Source organism: Mustela nigripes, chromosome 1 (assembly GCF_022355385.1).
Source record: "Mustela nigripes isolate SB6536 chromosome 1, MUSNIG.SB6536, whole genome shotgun sequence".
NCBI lineage: Eukaryota > Metazoa > Chordata > Mammalia > Carnivora > Mustelidae > Mustela > Mustela nigripes.
The window spans coordinates 133,834,001-133,853,019 of NC_081557.1; the positions used below are offsets into that span (position 1 = coordinate 133,834,001).

Consider the following 19,019-nt stretch of genomic DNA (forward strand, 5'->3'; position numbering starts at 1 on the left):
CTTAGCATTTAATAGGTTGACTACTCAGGATCTCAAAAGATAGGGTGATGCCCACTTTCACTGGTGAGAAAAGAAGATTGTTCTCACCAGTGAAAGTGGGCATCACCCTATCTTTTGAGGTCCTGAGTAGGAAAAAAAAATGGTGGAGGAAAGGCAGGTATGTTCTCTGTTTGAGCTGGGACATATATTTTTTTCCTTACCCTCAGATACCTGGCTTCTCTTTTCTTAGGGTTTCAGACTCTGACTGAAGTATACCATCAGCTTTCCTGGTTATTCAGCTTGAAGATGGCAGCTCCTTGTAGGACTTCTCAGCTTTGATAATCAGGTAAGCTAATAAGTCCCATATGTAGGAGGTTTGCTTCTGTTTTTCTGGAGAACACTGACTGATACACAGACATAATCGTGAGAGAACTCAAACATGGATGAGTTGCTATTCTAAATGTGCCTTGAGTTAATCTATCCCTCTTCTCTCCTTTCATTATATTTGCTTTGTGACCAATGACAAGCAATGGATGCAAAAATTCACTTTCAGATTGAAGCAATGACCCAGGTATCTTTTCTTTAAAAATGAGAGAAAGGGTGATTTTTACATATATGCATTCTGTGAATATAATAAGCATAAAATATGATATAAAGTGGGGGAGGGGAAGAGATTGGAGGTTAAGAAGAGTTAATTTTTTTAAATTAATTCATTATTTGTTTATTTGACAGAGAGAGAAAGAGAGATCACAAGTAGGCAGAGTAGCAAGCAGAGGGAGATGGGGGAAGCAGGCTCCCTGCTGAAAAGAGAACCAGACACAGGGCTCCATCCCAGGACCCTGAGATCATGACTTGGCCGAAGGCAGAGGCTTAAGGCTTAACCCACTGAGCCATCGAGGTGCCCCAGAAATCTTAATTTTTAAGAAAATCTAGATTCAGGTGCTTGGTAAAAATAAACTGTAAAGAGGATAATTGTGTTTCATATCTGTCATAAACTAAACGTTATCTTTGGCATAAAAATGATGACACAGTGTATCTCATCTTAACTAGATTCAAAGTATGAAGCCGGACTGCTCTTCACCTCTTGGATGAGTATTTGTTTCACCCTTGATGAGGATGAAACCTGCTGATAGATCACCAAAAACTGGAAGATTATTTTTTTTTAAACAAGCAAAGCAAAAAGCAGCAGAAAGGAAATTCAGAGTTGCAGAATGAAATCTTGTTTGATGCTACTGAAAAGTAATTGAATTTGTGAATACCAAGCAAACAGCTCAATGTAAAGCAAACGATATGTGGATGTGTTGACGTTTGAGCTTGTCTTATAGAGGGAGGAAAAAAATTAATCTTTAAATTTGAACTTATGAAAATCATTATCTGCCTTTGGACTTCTTGTATGGGGATCTCCAGTTCATATAAATTAGTTGAAAAGGGATCTGAAATAAGCTAAGTTCTAGTATACTTGACATAATATTAAAAGGGATATTTGAATATGTTAAGTGGAAGATAGAATGTCAAGTGGGAGAAGTATTCATTTCTTAAAATTATTGATAATTTAGTATGTTTTAGAATGTAATGGCTAAATTTAAACTGAAATAATGTAAGGGTCTCATTTAACAAGATCTATTTGTTGTTGTCATGATAACTGCAACCTAAGTCAGTAAGACACCCTTAGAAATAAACAGCTTTCATGTAGAAGGTGAAGAAATCCTCTAGCAGCACATCTGGGGCACATCTGCATTATTTGGCAATATTTACCTAATGTAGTTAGAAGTAACGCCTTTATACATCATGCGCACCTTTGATTCAAATCTGCATTACCAGTGGCTGGTCTTTTTCCATTGTGCATCATTTCACAAAATGTATGCAATTCTCTAAACATTGAGACATGACGATTCTGGGTAGCTTTTTATTTCAGTGTCTTTTAGATTGAAATATATAGCAATTGCACAAAGCAATGCTCTTTATTATGTTCTCTACTGGAGGTATGCAATCAAGGTGCAAATAGGATCCGTACGCTAGCTAGCAGAGCCTGTGGAATGCAGGTTGTCAGTCCCGTGAATACAGGACAAACTGTTGCTTATAGAGAAGGGTTGCAACCTTCTGGCCATGCACAGTCTAACTCAGTTAATTATATGCAAAGACTGTGCTGTGAATTCTTCATCCTTTAAATTAGGTTAATCCCTCGTGTACTGGAGACTGAAGCACTAAACACTGACTTCTTCCTTGACTAACATTCTGCACAGCTGAAGTAAATTTTAAGAGATCCTACGGAGATGACATAAGTGTGAAATGAACATCGAGTAGCCTTAAAAGTGAGAAAAAGATCAACTTTAGGACTGCCTATAAATTGAGAAGAATATGGAAAGAAGGAGTATAATTTCTTGTACTTTTGCTTTGGTGGCAGAGTTTATAGTTTTGGTAAAGATGTAACTCCACATTATGCCTGCTCTTTTCCTTTATTTTATTTGACTTTATTGTACTTTTATTTATTTGTAATAGGTCAGAGCAATACAAGAAGTGTCTGGCCTTGCTGGAGTGTAAATTTTGATTGATAACAGAAGAGGCTGAAAGGTGTGCAGGGCACAAATAGTACAAGAACTTGTGTTCTGCATGGAGTAGTTTCAAATCTCTCTTGTAGATTTGAGTTAGATGACCAGTGAAGGATGTTAGGTAGAGAGGAATATGTTCAGGTTTCTGTTTTAGGAAGACCACTCTATCTACAGAACGGAGGATGGGTCAGGCAGGTGTATGAGACAAAGAGCAGATGAAAGGAAGGACTGTTTGCTGGTTAGTGCAAGAAGGCGGGAAGAGATGATGAAGATCATGACAAGCACCTTGTTTTGGTTTATTGGTATCACAATCCTTTTTTCCTCTCTTGGGACAACTGGAATGAATGAATCTTTACTACTTCTCTGGACATTTGAAAATAGTCAACTACTGATATTACTCAAATAGAAAAAAAAAACATTTTAAGCTCTTTATCATAATTTTAATTCATTTAGGCACAGATTATTTCAGAATTCGCACTATATGCCAGGTGCAAATCTGTTTTCTCCAATGTTATAGTGAACAAGATTAATGTGGTCCCTTCAGCTACCAGATGTATAATCTAGGGGATGGTTTACAGAGAAGTAGTCTTGGAAATAGAATATAATGCAGTCGATACTATGGTAGGAGTAGGACACAGATGAATATTTGCGCGGTTAAGGGAGGTTGCACGTCTTATTCTAATTAAAGGAATCACAAAAGGGCTCTGGAGGATTTAAGGTCGAAACTGAAGGAGGAGTTTGGGTTGGTTAGAGACAGTGAGAGAAGGGAAAGTTCAGGGAGATGTAAGAACAGTGACAGACAGAGAACGTGGCTCGGCTAGGAGTCTGACTTGATCTAGCCTGTTGGGATTGGAGACTTGTCCCGGTCCCAGAGGATCCAGAGATGAGGCTCATTGTACTATATTATCATCCTAAGAAGAACACAAATTCCTTTGGGGCAGGAAGCTGTATAATTGCTATAATTTGTCCTGTCTTTAATATTCTATGTATGCATCAGTGAGGGAATACAGTGGGAGCATTCTTAGTGGCCAAAATGCAACTATTTCCTGTTCCCAGCAGGAAGGCTGGTGGTGGGTTGGGGTGGGGAGAAAATGGGAGGAGGATTATTTTACTTGCAGGAAACTAGAGTACTCAGAGCACTTGTGCATGTCTAATCCTTCAGAATTCCTTTATCTAAACAGGCACTTGCCTGCTCCTTCTGAGGGCGTCACTTCCTGGCTTCCCAAACTGCAATAACTAGAGCATTGGTGGCATCACCCTGGCCCAAGACAGGTTTTCTAATAGTTATAATTCAGTGTCCTGACTTCATTTATTGAATGAATTTATGCCCAAAATAGAAGCTTCCCTCGAGATCCCACACTTTGTATTCTTCCTCCTTTTTTCCATAGCAGAGCTGCCCTGCCTGCTATTTATCAGAGGGTCTGAAAGGGAGGTTTAATTTCCAAACTATTCAAGGATGCTCTTACGGGGTGTCATTCACTGCACCCACTGACTTCTGGACCAGCACAAATTGAATTCCATGCATGCGTGCTTATCTGTCTTTGACAGTCCCTTGGAATCTTGTCTCTCAAGGCAAACGCAGGGGCTGCACCATCCCCAGTCCCCTCACTTAGTGCCTGTTAGTCCCTCCCTGCTACTTCAGATGCTTCTTCATCTGGGGCTTTCTGTAGTGTCTGCTTCCTGCCCCTGCTGACTGAAGTCTTCTTTAGCAAATGCCAAACCTTCTAAAGTGTATATGGGATAGTCTCCAAATGAGCACCACTGATGTGCGCTGAATAATAACAGATTTTAATTTGAGTGTAGCCTGTGCCCCATGAACTCTGTGTATTTGCTGCACCTAGTCATAAAGTGCAAAGAGCAAAATTAAATTAGAAAGAAATGGTATCCAACAAAATCTCCAGCTTCAGGAAAATAAGGCAAATACCTCTCCTTAATAAGAGAATTGACACACTTTTGTATAAAAGCCACAGTTTTCATGCTTTTTGAAAGGTGTAAGGGGATATCCTTCCATGGAGAATCTGTGGCATTCACTGCTTAGAAATAGGACAGTTTCTGACTTCTGAAGGTGAGAACTACAGTATGAGTGAGGATGCAAAGCGAATGACCATATTGCCAGGTAGCCATCTTGAGGCGGAAAGCGCCCAGCTAGAAGTAGCTGCTAGGACATCTCCTACCATTATCATTGCTGATAAGCTGGCTTAGTTGTTGATCAGTAGACGTTCTTCCTTACATCTTCCTAGTTCCCTGTGCGGCAGCTACTAAGGATGTAGAAATTGAGAAGAAAGACTGAATATACCAAAGATATGTGGCTAGAGAGGAATTTAGTTCAAAAGAAAGGTAGTCCCCTCATTAATAGGTGTGACAGAAGGTAAATGGCTAGCATATAGTTATAGGTCACACACACACACACACACACACACACACACACACACACACACACAGATATATGGCATGCAGGAGTCAGTAGGATGCCATGTCTCCCCTCAAAATGTGTCTGGAAGGGAGTAGATATCCCAGAAGTATAGCTCAGGAATAGATGAGTCCTCACGGCTCCCCCAAGCTGGATTTCTATAAAGAATAATAATACTCCATTCTTACACAAAAGCTGCTACTTGGATCTGTTTTCACCTACATTCATTAAACCATACACTATAGCAGTTCTTGCCAAAGACTTTTATTAGGAATCTGAGAAAAACTCAGGAGGGCTGTTTGACTTCTACATGACAGTACATTTGACTCCTCAGATTTTCCTTTGGTGGTAAATTTTGCTCCTGCTGACAGCAAGAATAATTGCTGCCCACAAAGTTTAACTCTATTTTCTTGCTCAATTTTTACAGTGTAAGCAATCTTGGACAACAACGTTTTTCAGACCAAGTTCTGCTCTGGGCAGGGAAAAAGCAAATTGTATTATGATGTCTGACCCTGGAGGAGGGTGCTTAATTTGGCATTATGTGTCATTATGGGAAGGGTACTTACATTGAACTCATCTTGGTATTTCAGTTAATAGCAAATTATGGATTATTTTTTAAAAATTTACATGCAAATTGTTTTATTAAATAAGTATAATATCATGAGGTAAAGTTTTCATATTTCAAAGTATTCCTAGCTGTTTAGGTGTTTGTATCTTGTCTTGCACTCACTGTTGATAGACTATTGTGTTTACTTCATTCTTCTTCCACTTGGCATTCCCATTTAGGAATGAGAGACTTGCAGACAAGAAAATGACTTTAGTGTCAAATATTCCATTATCTATTTTTACTGATATGACCCACTGCGCCTCCTTGGGATCTATAAAAAAAAAGTCATTACTGTTTTAATCTTTAAAATATATGTGGTATAATTTTGCATCCCCAGCAAAACTATTCTTCTCTTGAGATTGCGTCCCAAGAAATTTTAACACTCAAGAACTGCAAAAACTTTGATGATTGATTCTAGTTCTTTTTTGACATGTCGTCTCTGTTGGGAAACTTGCAGTTTTCCAGGCCCCTCTGTTACTGACTGGTGATAGAAGGCTGTTGTCCTCTACTCTTCCCAGATGACTCCTCTATGATCCACTAAGTTTCATCCCTGCCTCACTGCACAATTTGGGAGAAAGCTCGCTTATTAATTAATTAATTAATTAATTATATTTATTTATCTCAGAGGTATTGATGTGCAACCTTTTGAGGGCAGCAGAGAAGACCAATTATCTGAAACAAAGCTGTCTGCCAGAGTCAGGAGTTTGCCTTGTATCCTCCTGTACTTAAAAAAGGAACTCTCCACTTCCATATCCTATCTTCGGTAGGCCACAGATAAAAATCTTGATGCCAGGATGGAGGGACTCTGAAACTGACCAAAGTTCTCACTACACATTCTGCCATAGGACTGACCATGTCCGAGAGTAACTGATAGAACAAGGACCTCCTTTCCTCTCTGGTCCAACAATAAAATCCAAAATAAAGGGTATGTTTCCCAGATCTAGACTATTCATTTCTATATATGATCAGTTTGTTCTAATAATGATCATGATAGTTTGTTAGTTTTGAAGAGAAATACTGATAATACTTAATTTCACTACATCATATATTTTGAACAAATTCTGACTTCTTTAAGGTCACCCAAAAAAGAAGATAAAAAATATTTTTTTTTATATTATCACTCTTGTCTTTTGAGTTCACGTTTTGAATATTGTTCTTGAGTGCCTACTTTTATTTTTATTATTTATTTATTTATTTTTAAAGATTTATTTATTTGACAGAGAGAGAGAGAAAGATCACAAGTAGGCAGAGAGGCAGGCAGAGAGAGAGGGGGAAGCAGGGTCCCCGCCAAGCAGAGAGCCCAATGCGGGGCTGGATCCCAGGACCCTGAGATCATGACCTAAGTCCAAGGTAGAGGCTTAACCCACCGAGCCACCCAGGTGCCCCGAGTGCCTACTTTTAATTTCAACTTCATGACAAAATTTGGACTATCTAAAACCCATTAGGTTTTATTCTCAAATCCTAAATGACAAGTTGAGCATTAACTATAAAACGTTTTAAAAACTTATTCATTAAAACAGACACTGCTTCCAGTTTTGGAATGAATAAATCACTGTAATAAAAGGGACAGCATAAGGAATATAATCAATAATGCTTTAATAATGTTGTATGGTGACAGATGGTAGCATGAACATAATGTATAGAGAAGTTGAATCATTATGCTGTAGACCTGAAATTAATGTAGCACCATGTTAACTATACTCAAATACAAAAAGGAAAACCAACAAAATAAACAAACAACCAAACACAAAAAATAATGACAAAATAATGACAAAAAAAAGAAATAGCTATAAAATAAACATTTATGGCAATTGAATTTCCAAATGTTGGTAATCTTAGCAATAGTCAGCTTATAAAAATAGACCTGACTCTTCACATCTTAGTATTCACCCTTTGAATAAAGACTTCACAGTTCTTCTCACCAAAAGGTAAAGTATAATTGATTCTCCTGTGAATCTGATCTGACACTGTCACTTCCTTTTATTAATAGAATGTGGCAGAACTGAAGATTTACCTCCTTGGAGTCTAAGCTTCCAAAGACCTTTGTGCTTTGATTGCTTTACTTGGAACTCTGCTACCACCTTATGAATAGGGTCTGCATGATATGGATCATATGGCACCACCTCCACCACTGCCCCACTACCAACCAGCCAGTCAACAGGCATGTGAATGTGGCTTTTCTTGGACAGACAGTCCCCAGCCTACCTGTCATGTGACCACAGCACATGACAGAGTCCCAGCTGAGACTAGCAGAGCTTAACCCAGATTAGTACAACCATGTGATACATAAACATGTGAGCAATATTTATAAATAATATACATATTTTTTAAGTTACTATTGTTTGTACAGTCTGTTACATAACAATAGATAAGGGGTATAGGAACTGGTTCCTGAAATGGGTAATTGCAATAATAAAAAACTTTGAACTGAGGAGCCAGTTGAGGCTGGAAAAATGGAGAAGAAATTTTTAGCAAAGTTTAAGACACAGTGAAGAAATTGTTCTTAGAGGCTAGGGAAATGTGAGTATTACATAGTTATAAAGCAATTGTCAAAACAATTGTATACAATAACTAGGAAGATAGAAAACAGATCTCATGTACTCTGGATTTGGCTAAAAAAATATCCAAGGAAGAACGTTGAAAGCTGATTAAGAAGGAGGACTGTGTTTGTGGCACCTGGGTGGGGTGGCTCAGTTGGTTAGGCAGCTAGCTCTAGGCTCAGGTCACCATCTCAGGGTCCTGGGATCGAATCTTGTGTGGGGCTCTATGCTTAAGCAGGGAGTATACTTGAGGTTTCTCTCTCTCTCCCTCTTTCTCTTCCTGTCCCACCACTCTCTTTCTGTCTCTCAAATAAAAAATGTAAGTTTTAAAAAAAAGGAGGACTGTGCTCCTTTGTTTATAAAAGTGGCCATGCTCTCTCCCTTATATTCCACGTCCACAAGCAGGGTGACTTTTCAGCCATCATGGGATAGAGTCTGGTCTGTGAATTGCTTTGGCCAATAAAAAGGGAAGAAATGAGGGTCTGCCAGTTCTGAGCCCAGACCTCAAAGGCCTTGATTCTTCTACCCTCCCTTTTGTAACCTTGATGCCACCATGTAAATAGAGCTTTGCTAGCCAGCTGGGTGTTGAGACATGTGGTCTACCCGTTACTAACAAAACCAGTCAACCACCAAATCGTTGAATGAGGTTATTTTGGAATAGTTACTCCTAGCCTACCCACAAACTGACTATGGACACATGAACAAACCTCTCTTAAATATGTCGAACTTGGCCCAAACCAGAGGAACTGTCCAAGCAAACTATTTATATCAGAGATACTATATGAGCCACTGTTAGAAGTTTTTGTTATGCAAAAATAAATGTCATACACTCTTATCCCCCAGTGTATCTCCTCTCCCTGATCACTGAAGGTTGACATTCCATAGCCAGAGATCCATTTTCTTGATTTATGTACTAACTTATATTTTTAAAAACAAATACTGATGGTTGAGATGAGGATAAATTTATCATGTCCTTTACTGATTTGCGGCTAAGTAGGATGAGATTTGGAAGTAGGAAGACTTGGGAGAAGACTGAGGATCTTGGGGGAAAAACTGTCTGATTGACAAGAAAAAAAATTCATTTTCTTATGAGAAGAATTATAGATTGAAGCCCTCAGTCTTCTGTTCTAGAATTTAAGTGGTATTAAAAGAGAAAAGATAGTAGAATTTGATGGATGTTTTCTTTGCAAAACACATGTGTAAGAAGAAGAGGATTGGACAGAAGTCTTATATAGTGTGTGTTTTTCAATTTAAGGACAGCGGTGGTCCTTTGGAAGACCTAGATGTCGGTAATGCCCAAGAAGCAAACTTTTGGAAGTTTATGTAACCATTTTAGAAACACACAAAAAAGCACCAAGTATGTTGTACCTGCCTTGCCTCTGTTTCCTCTAATTCTTCTAAAATAAACCTTATTTTGTATTAAAAGAATGTTCCTCCTCATACTCAGACTATGGGCATGCATTTGGCTTTAGTTTCAAAGGAAGCAAATGATCTAAGCCACACAAAGGATTAAATTCTGGGCATTTTCTGCAACTGTTGGAAAGGGACATGTATCTTACCATGAGTGTTAGTAAGCTTTTGTGATGTGAATCTTTGCATACATACAGCAACCTTGCCATTAACAAAGGAGAGCAGGCTTAAAAATTAAAGTAAATCAGAGAAATTAATGCAGCTGAAGGTTGAACAGAAAAATTTCTGATGAACTGGACTGAGTCTTGAATCCATCAAGGGGCTCAATCTAGATCTTGGCTTTTTAATTTTGGGGAAAAATATTTCCTTTTTCCTTGAGCCTGTATTAGTTGATTGCTTATCCCTTGTAAACAAAAGACTTTTAATGAATGAATCTTGAATTTACATTAGCAGAGGGCATTCATCTAAGCTAAATGTTGGTAGTAACCAGTGGGGAAAAAAAATGTATAAAATTTTGAAGTACTGTTAGAAATACAAATGTTGGTAATTTTTTTTTAAAGAATTTATTTATTTATTTGACAGAGAGAGATCACAAGTAGGCAGAGAGGCAGGCAGAGAGAGAGAGGAGGAAGCAGGCTCCCCGCTGAGCAGAGATCCCGATGCGGGACTCGATCCCAGGACCCTGGGATCATGACCTGAGCCGAAGGCAGTGGCTTAACCCACCGAGCCACCCAGGCGCCCCCAAATGTTGGTAATTTTTAATTTCTAAAGAAAGACTCATAGTCTGGCACTGTTGACATAGCTGAGAGAGGAGCAGGAAAAAAAAAAATAGAAGAGGAAATCATCTAACATGCTGACTTTTTGAGACAGAGAAGAGTATCTTCTAGAAAAACCTGGGTCATAGATGTTTGAGCAAATTGCTCAGTTTGCGCAAACTGAGTTTTTAAACAGCTTTTAATTCTTGCACAATCATACTAATTATCCTATAGGCATTATTTTTGACGGTATAAAAATTTCAATACCTCAAGGCTAGATAAGGGGTTAAAAAATAAATTATTTAGGGATTCCTGGGTGGTTCAGTTGGTTAAGCATCTGCCTTCAGCTCAGCTCATGATCCTGGGATCCTGGGATTGATTCCTGATTTGAGGGGTTCCTTGCTCAGTGGGAAGTCTGCTTTCCCTGCTGCCTGCAGCTGCCCCCGCTTGTGCTCTTTCTCCCTCTCTGACAAATAAATAAATAAAATCGTAAGAAAATAAATTAGTTAAATAGCATATTCTTAATATTGCCTATTGAGATAAAATTGCAAATGTATTAAGAATTAAATAGTGTTCTTTAGCTAACTAGATCTTATTTGGGTTAACAATAAACTATGTTTCTAATATAGTAGTACTAACAAAACACCTAAATCCTAAGGTCAGTTTTAAACTGCAATTTGAGCTATTTTTCATTTGATACTGTGGGATAATTATTGTTTTATATTGTATAAGCTTCAATTTACTACTCTAAACTATAAAAAAGTGATAATTGATTCCTTTTGTGCTTTTAAAATACTGATCATTATTCTCTAATATTGCAGTGTTTCTACTTTCTATTAATAGGTAAAAGCATACTTGCTCTATTTCATTTTTTAAAAAATGATGAACAAAACCTGTGTTTTTATCTTGGTTTTATGACTTCCATCTTTAGATATACTTAGAATATCACAAATGTCACATGGTGTTTACTTAAGGGTAGCGACGTAAAACAGCTTAAAATTTCAGGGTTTTAATCTATAAAACTATAAAAGTCATCAATATCTTCCAAATTACTGTTTTTCCAACTGTGAAATGGAACATTGCCTTTCCAGTTTCTAATTTATCAATCACAAGAAACAGATTAGTTTCAAAACTGAACCTTGGTTTTTAAAGATAACCTAATGGTTCCAATTGATCCAGGCTCATTTTTAGGTTCAGGCCAGGTTTAACCTTAAGTTCAATTGTATAGTTAATTAAATTGAATATCTCAAAGAGCCCTGGACAACATAGAGCTCCTGCAATGATTCCAGTCCCCATGTTACTAAAAGAAAGGATCATACCCCTTAAGTGTCTCCTGATGTTATGCCCAAATTAGCCTGTCTTTCAACACTTATGTACCTGAATTAATTTTGAGCATATGTCATGTGCTAATAGTCATGGTTACATTTTTTTTTTTTAAATAGACGTTCTATTTTCCCACCACAAACAGAATCATGAAGCTTACTTCCACCACTGATCCTGTATGCTCTGTGTACTCACTATGTGGAATTAAAACTGGACAACACTAGGGCTCACTTGTAGAAAAAATGAATAAACGTTAAGTTCCACTTTCAATTTGAATCAACCCTCATCTCCAAGGCTCATCAAGGCCTCAGAGTATGCGAGACTAGAACAGAAGCTTACAGCAGTGGGAATGTAAGGGCCTACTTAGCTAGGGGGAGCCATTTTGTTGTTTATGCAGTAAATTTAGATTGACCCTGCCCCTCCCAGAGGAACTTACTTAAAAGCAAGTCCCAGAAACCAGTCCCAGGTAGCAAAGCCCAGATACATGGGCAGGTCAGGCCAGGTGGAGTCATCCAATCAGTGGGGCGTGCATACTGTCTCCTTAGCTACGAAGGAGTGTGAGCCCCACCTTTCGGGCACCAATTCTGACCAAGATGATAGGCTAGTTCAAATAACTACTAGGGTAAATTGAAATTCAATTGGCCACCGTGTGTGACCTAGCATGACTGTGTAGTTTTCTCTGTGTGTTGCAATCTCATTGGCTACCTGTGTGTGGCCAGACTCAACCACATGGCCTTTGCTCTATAAAAGTTAGTCTGTGAGGCTGGGAGGGGTCACCTCTTTGTATGAGATGGCCCTGACTGGTTGGTTTGATTCTCGATGCTTAGTGGTGAAATAAAGCTTTGCTTGACCTTTGCTTTGTATCAGTCTCACTCCTTTGATCATGGACCCATTATTGGGGGACCTATGGAGAGAATAGCCAGATATCTATATTGTCATTATTAGATTTCCTGTTAGTGATAGCAGTGAGGGGAGGGGCAGAGAAGCTGACTCCATGCTGAGCAGGGAGCCTGACCTGGGGCTCAGTCCCAGGACTCTGGGATCATGACCCAAGCTGAAGGCAGATGCTTAGCCAACTGAGCCACACAGGCATCTGCCATGAGAACATTTATAAAAATATTACTTCCTTTTAAAATTTCTCTTCAGGTTTCACTGGAAGATAACAGGAAGTGGTGAGGTGTTTGGCCTTGACTTCCCACCGGTCCCGGTTTAAATCTAACTTTTTTTGCATCATTCATACTATGTGATCTTGTATTATTTAAATTTCATGAACTTCAGTGTTTTTTTTTTTTAAGATTTTATTTATTTATATGACAGAGAGAGAGAGAGAGAGAGAGATCACACGTAGGCAGAGAAAGGGAAGCAGGTTCCCTGCTGAGCAGAGAGCCCGATGTGGAGCTCGATCCCAGGACCCTGAGGCCATGATCTGAGCCCAAGATAGAGGCTTAACCCATTGAGCCCCCCAGGTGCCCCTAACTTCAGTGTTCTTACATGCATAAAAATATGCACAGGATTTTGAGTTCTAATTTACATTATTGTGCAAAATGTGAGATACTTACCTAGAATTGTTCATTGCACAAAATATTATTCTTACATATTAGCCTTTTATTTTATAAGACATATAATGAAATAAAATGTATGCCTCTTTGGAAGTTCATTTTGCTTCCAGAGAGATTAGGCCCGTTATTTAGGGTCAGTTGCACATTTGGGCAGCAGATAGGAGGCTGAGAGGTTAAGCAGCAGGGTGCTTACTTGCTTTATCTTCGACTTAATCAAATCACAATTACACCAAGACACAAGGAGCCACCAAATGTATTTTGAATGATTGTGATCCTTCTGGGCCAGATGCAGATTGACATCAGTCCTAAAACAAGGCTGTCATTTAAAAATAATAGAACATAGGGAAAAAGGTTACACATTGAGCTATCAGGTTGTAAGCAATAGAACAACAGAACAAAGAACATCTGGAAAATACATATTAGTATTTGGGAAGAAGTTTCTTCACAGATTTCTACCTTTCAAAAACTGAAGTGAAAACATCTATGTCCTACCCAGCTTCACTGTTACTCAAGAAAAGTGTTACAACTACATTAATCAGAAAGTAAAACAAAGGAGGAGTATTCAGTTATCAGAAGGGATGACTCAAATGAGAACTGAGAAAAAAAGAAACATAAAAATGCTATGAAATATATCTAGTATATGTGGATTTTACAACTCAAATCCATTTCTGTGGCTAAAAGGGTATATGATTGTCTGAGAAGCTTTCTTTCATGAACAGATATGCTTTCAAATAATACACCATACAGTAAAGAAAAAAATGAAACAAATGTTCTTTTGAAAATATAACCCTCCATAAAGGAAATTATGGCCTCTTAAAAGTAAAGAAAGCACAGAAATAATGATGTCTCTTTCCCTAAGTTCTATTCATAGAATCTGCACTGAAGGGCACTATATAAACAGGAGCTTGGTGTATAAGAAAAGAATCTCTCACTCTGATTCAATGAGATCTACATCATATAAATGGGGTATATTTCTTATACATTCACTATGAACTGTGAGGATGGAATTTAATATGTATTATCCCCAAGGACATCATCAGTGTTGTCTCAGTGTGAGTAAATACTGGGGTGAGCTCAGTAGCATCCCCATGACAGTGACACACCATTGTCTCTAATGTTAGTGATCCTTTCACACAAGGTGTGTCTTGAGTCCTTGATTTCCATGACAGGGAGCCCTTTCTTCCTGTTGCATTTCCATTGGTTGTTTTTGTCGTAAGTCACCTCATTGTCAGTTCTGTCCAATTTCACCAGTCTCAAGAAGGGTCAGCACTGATAATTAACTTATAAAATAAGAACAATCCCAAAGAATATTAGCCCAGAAGAATGTAATCAACACAGCTGAGACTCATGCTGTCAACTCCCTGACTTTTCTCTAGCCACGTTACCTCTCTAATAGTAGCCTCAGACACATGAACAAGAATTTACGTAATGGAGGGCAGGCTGGAGTTGGTGTACATCAGATGTTTCTCACACCTTGACTCTGGCCCCTTGCAAGAGTCCTGTGCACAGATCTTACAAGTGATCGATGGCACAGTGAGACTGACTTCCAGCCTGGGAATGGATCACGCAGCAGTTAACATTGCTGTCAGGACAGCTGTGGTTGGTTATCTGGCTAACAGAAGATTTTAATGTTAAAAATCACCACAACAAATCTATGGTAAACCTTCACATGCTGAAAGACAACACCCAAATATTACATACTTTTGACAGGGAAGATTTGGGACACAACGCTGTGTACTGCCATTGTTGGAGGTCCGAAATGTTCCCATTCGGTAATGGATCTCACACAAAACACAACTAAGAGACTTGAGACAATGTGGGACCTCTGATCATTAAGAAAAAAGCAACTTAAATGGACAGTTTTGTCACCACAAGGCAACCTGTCTTAACATTATCTGATTATATAATTAGAATGACTACCACTTTGGTCTAACTCACCTTCCCTGGGTTCTAGATGGGGTATTGCAAACTGTAGCTTGTTTTCTATTTCCTCTTTCTTTCTTTCATTCTTTCTTTGATTTGATTTATTTGAGAGAGAGAGAGAGAGAGAGAGATAGCGCATGAACATGTGAAAGTGGGGTAAGGTCAGAAACAGAGGGAGAAGCAGGCTTCCATCTAAGCAGGGAGCCCATGAGGGACTGGATCCCAGGACCCCAGCATCATGACCTTAGCCAAATGCAGACCCTTAACCAACTGAGCCAACCAGGCACCCTGCAGCTTTCATATTCATGGCATTTGCCTTACTTGTTGAACCACTGTGGTGCACATTTGTTTAAACAAAAAAAGAATCAAAACCAACCTCGTGGGGTGTGCCTTATTATCATATAAATGTACCCCATTTATATGATGTGGATCTCATTGAATCAGAGTGAGGATCCCTTTCTTTATATTGAAAATGTAAAGGATCCCTTTCTTTACATTGAAAATAATTATATTAGAATATAGTTGTAGGTTGAAGTTAGCATATTAAATTATTCTCGGAAAAAAAGGAATTTATGTAATGGTATTCTCATTACTAGAAGTACTTACATATTAGAGCAATGGAATGAAATTCAGCATGGGAAGAATCAGGTGTTGAGACTAGAAACAAAATTCTCTGTTATTTATTATTGCTTTATTTTTTAACATACCTAGCAGTGCAGTTCCTTACCTCATCAAAAGTAAAAATAGCTATGTATTCAGCTGTAAACTAAATTATAACTTTCTGTCATTATGATAAAATAAGGAATGCCTTGGTGTTATGATAGAAATAAAATATTTAATATGGGGCTTTTTAAAATCTGTTGTGGAGAAAAGACTATGATATTAAATTTAATTCCACTGAATTCAACTGAATGCAAAACCTATCTGTTGAGTACTTGAAATACCAAACCCAGTTCTGGGTACATCAGCTGTAACACTCACTATACATTGATTATATTCAATGCCTTTCATTGGTAAATATACTTGTAGTTTAAGCTTTAGGGCTAGAATTATTTTAATCAATACTGAATCTATAGCATTTGGTATGGTTCTAGGCTTTTATGAATGACCTGTGGGTTAGGTTTAAGTCAAATACACACACATATACCTTTTATACTCACTGTGATTTTTAAACATTTTTTTCTAAAAGATTTCATTTATTTGAGAGAGGGAGAGCACAAACAGCAGAAGGAGAGAGAGAAGCAGGCTCCCAGCTGAGCAGAGAGCCTGATGTGGGCTCAGTTCCAAGACCCTGGGATCATGACCTGAGCAGAAAGGAGACACTTAACTGATTGAGCCAACCAGGTGCCCCATTACTATGATTAAAAAAAAAAAAAAAAAAAAAAAGATTTTATTTATTCAATTGAGAGAAGCGGGGCGGGGGGAGAATGAGAGAGATGGAAAGCAGGAATGGGGGAAGGTAGAAGAGGTAGAAGGAGAGGAGAGCCCAACAGGGACTTGATTCCAGGCCTCTGGGATCATAACCTGAGCTGAAGGTGGATGCTTAACCAACCAAGCTACCCAGGCAACCCTAAGTCTGATTTTTTATTTCTAATTCCTTCTTACCTTTGAAGTAAAAGCTTATTTCTTGGGGAGAGTGGTTAAGTAAAACACAGTCTGGTCTCAGGCTCTCTTCCAGAATCTTTTGTCCTACAGAGAGGATACTTACTATAGGTGGTGATTTCCATAGGCTTTGGTCTCTTTGATATCAACATATACAAATGTTTCAGGAGATACATATTTTTTTTCCTAAATAGAATCTTGAAGAGCACAAGATGTTGTGTTAGATATGTCTAAATAGTTGGGTCTTTTGCTTGCTATCTATGTAACCTGTAGTAAATTACTTAAATTGTGACTGAGCTTTATTTCATCCTAGTAAAAGGTAGCTATGAAAATGATCTTTAAAATTTTCTGACAGACATTTCTGTCTATAACACATTACTGGCAAATTACAGGTATTTAATAAATGTTCAGTTAAAAAAAATTCACGAGAGGTTCCCAATAAAATTATTCTAGAATTTGAGAGACAACAAAGTTTAAATTCATAGGAGAACATGGGGAGAAACAGAGACAGAGAAAGAGTGATTTTCCTTCTTGGGAAAAAAAAAAAAAGGAAATTTTGGAGATTTTTTAGATGCTTGATTATGAGCATATAGGGCCCCTAGATCTCCAAAAAAGACAGGTTTTATTAAAATTATAAATAAAAGTGATTTTTTCTAGAAGAGAAAAAGCTAATTTGTTATTTTATACTGTTCCATTTCTAAAATGGAAGTCCATAACATATATCTGTTAAGTATATATAGGCATTTTATTTATAATATCTTTTCTGAGATTTGTCTACTAGGATTAATCATAATATACTCTCAGCTAAGCTTTCAAACACTGAAGTAAGAGATTAATAAATAGTAAGATCTAGTAGAAGAAATTGTGCTAGGGAGGCTCAAATGAGTGATGCTCTAGGTCCCTAGTGTTGTTTTAAAGATAAATTGGCCATTCCTAATGCTATTAAGTGTTGGGAGGTAACCATGAAATGGTTCACACTTAGAATTTATATAACTGCAAAAGAAAGTGTACCAAGACATAGAAAAATGCTCAATTTAGTTTAAAAATTTTATCTTAAATGATTTCCTCTCCTTTGTCCTTCTATAGTCATGCATGGTTTTATGACAGCACTTGTTTGTTTAATTTTGAATTATATTTAGTTATACATATAGCTTTTTGAGTATAAAAATAAAACTCATTTAAACCAAGACAATTTCTGTACTGAAAACAGTAATTTATACATAGAAGAAGCTCATTGTTTTTTTTTTTTTGGTTGCAATAGGAATGTCTAAAACACTGAGAAATGACATTTTCCCAATTTGTGTTAAACGGACAATGTTTGAGGACCTGTTTAGTCTAAACCTATGGCTTTGTGACTTTAAGTGTATAGGTTGGAAAAGGTAAAGTTGCTCTGAAATAAAAGTTTTATAAAGTCAAAGGCCACGAGATTAAAGAAATCTGGATTCAGGTGTGTCTATTGGGCTTTTTCTTTCATTTTATTTTTATGAGTGTTGTTTTGAAGGAACAATGTGTCATTTACCTGTTTTTATTCTATGTCTGTTTTTAATAGATTAGCTATACAAATATGTTGTTTCTATTTAAGAAATCTATTAAATTAAATTAATTCTATTAAATTAAATATCTATTAAATTAAATTTAAATTGTTTATTTGTTTTCTTTTTATGTACTTTGGTTTGAACTAACTAAATCTGTGTTGATGTAGTTTCTTAGTTCTCTCTAAGAATGGGATATAGCAGAGTCTGAAAATCCTCTTATTTAAAATCTATTTCTTTTCTTTGTGTGGAAGGAAGTTTTTACCTCAAGTGGATGGAAAGGATTATTCTCAAGTGTGATAAGGACATTTCAGAACAAACTCAATTCTAAATTTTTATTGTCAAATTATCTCTTGTTCTTTTAAACTCCAAATTATTTCATTTTCTTTCATTTGAGCAAAGAATATGGCCTTTAAATAATAGGCATCCAGTGACAAATTTTTTTTCCCAGCAGCATGTGTGATATAAAGACAACTCATTTTGTATTGCTGTGTATTTATTTTGAAGACAACATGATTGAAATAATTCTCTTACTAATGGTTGCCTTGGAATTCTCTTTAAATTAAAATCCTCTTTTGCTGTGGGCAAGTACATTAGGCTATTAGGTTTTAAAGCTTATTTTTCTATATAGAAACTAAAAACAAATGGGATGTAATATACAACATCACTATAGGTAATAATACTGTACTGCATATTTAAAAGTTTCCAAGAGAATAGAACTTAAAAGTTCTTATCATGATAAAAAAAATTGATAACTATATGTGGTGGTGGATGTTAAGTAGACTACTGTGGAGATTATTTTATAATATATGCATACATTGAATTATTAT

General features: G+C 37.2%; 1 protein-coding gene across 1 annotated transcript in view; it reads right to left on the minus strand.

Moving 5' to 3' along the window:
* LOC132024590 (DNA-directed RNA polymerases I, II, and III subunit RPABC1-like) overlaps nt 1-7,710 on the minus strand; it is a 129,666-nt gene extending 121,956 nt beyond the window's left edge. Inside the window, exon 1 of the mRNA XM_059411306.1 lies at nt 7,560-7,710. Coding sequence (XP_059267289.1) covers nt 7,560-7,710 — 151 coding nt within the window. The remainder of the gene's footprint in view (nt 1-7,559) is intronic.
* Nucleotides 7,711-19,019: the final 11,309 nt, after the last annotated feature.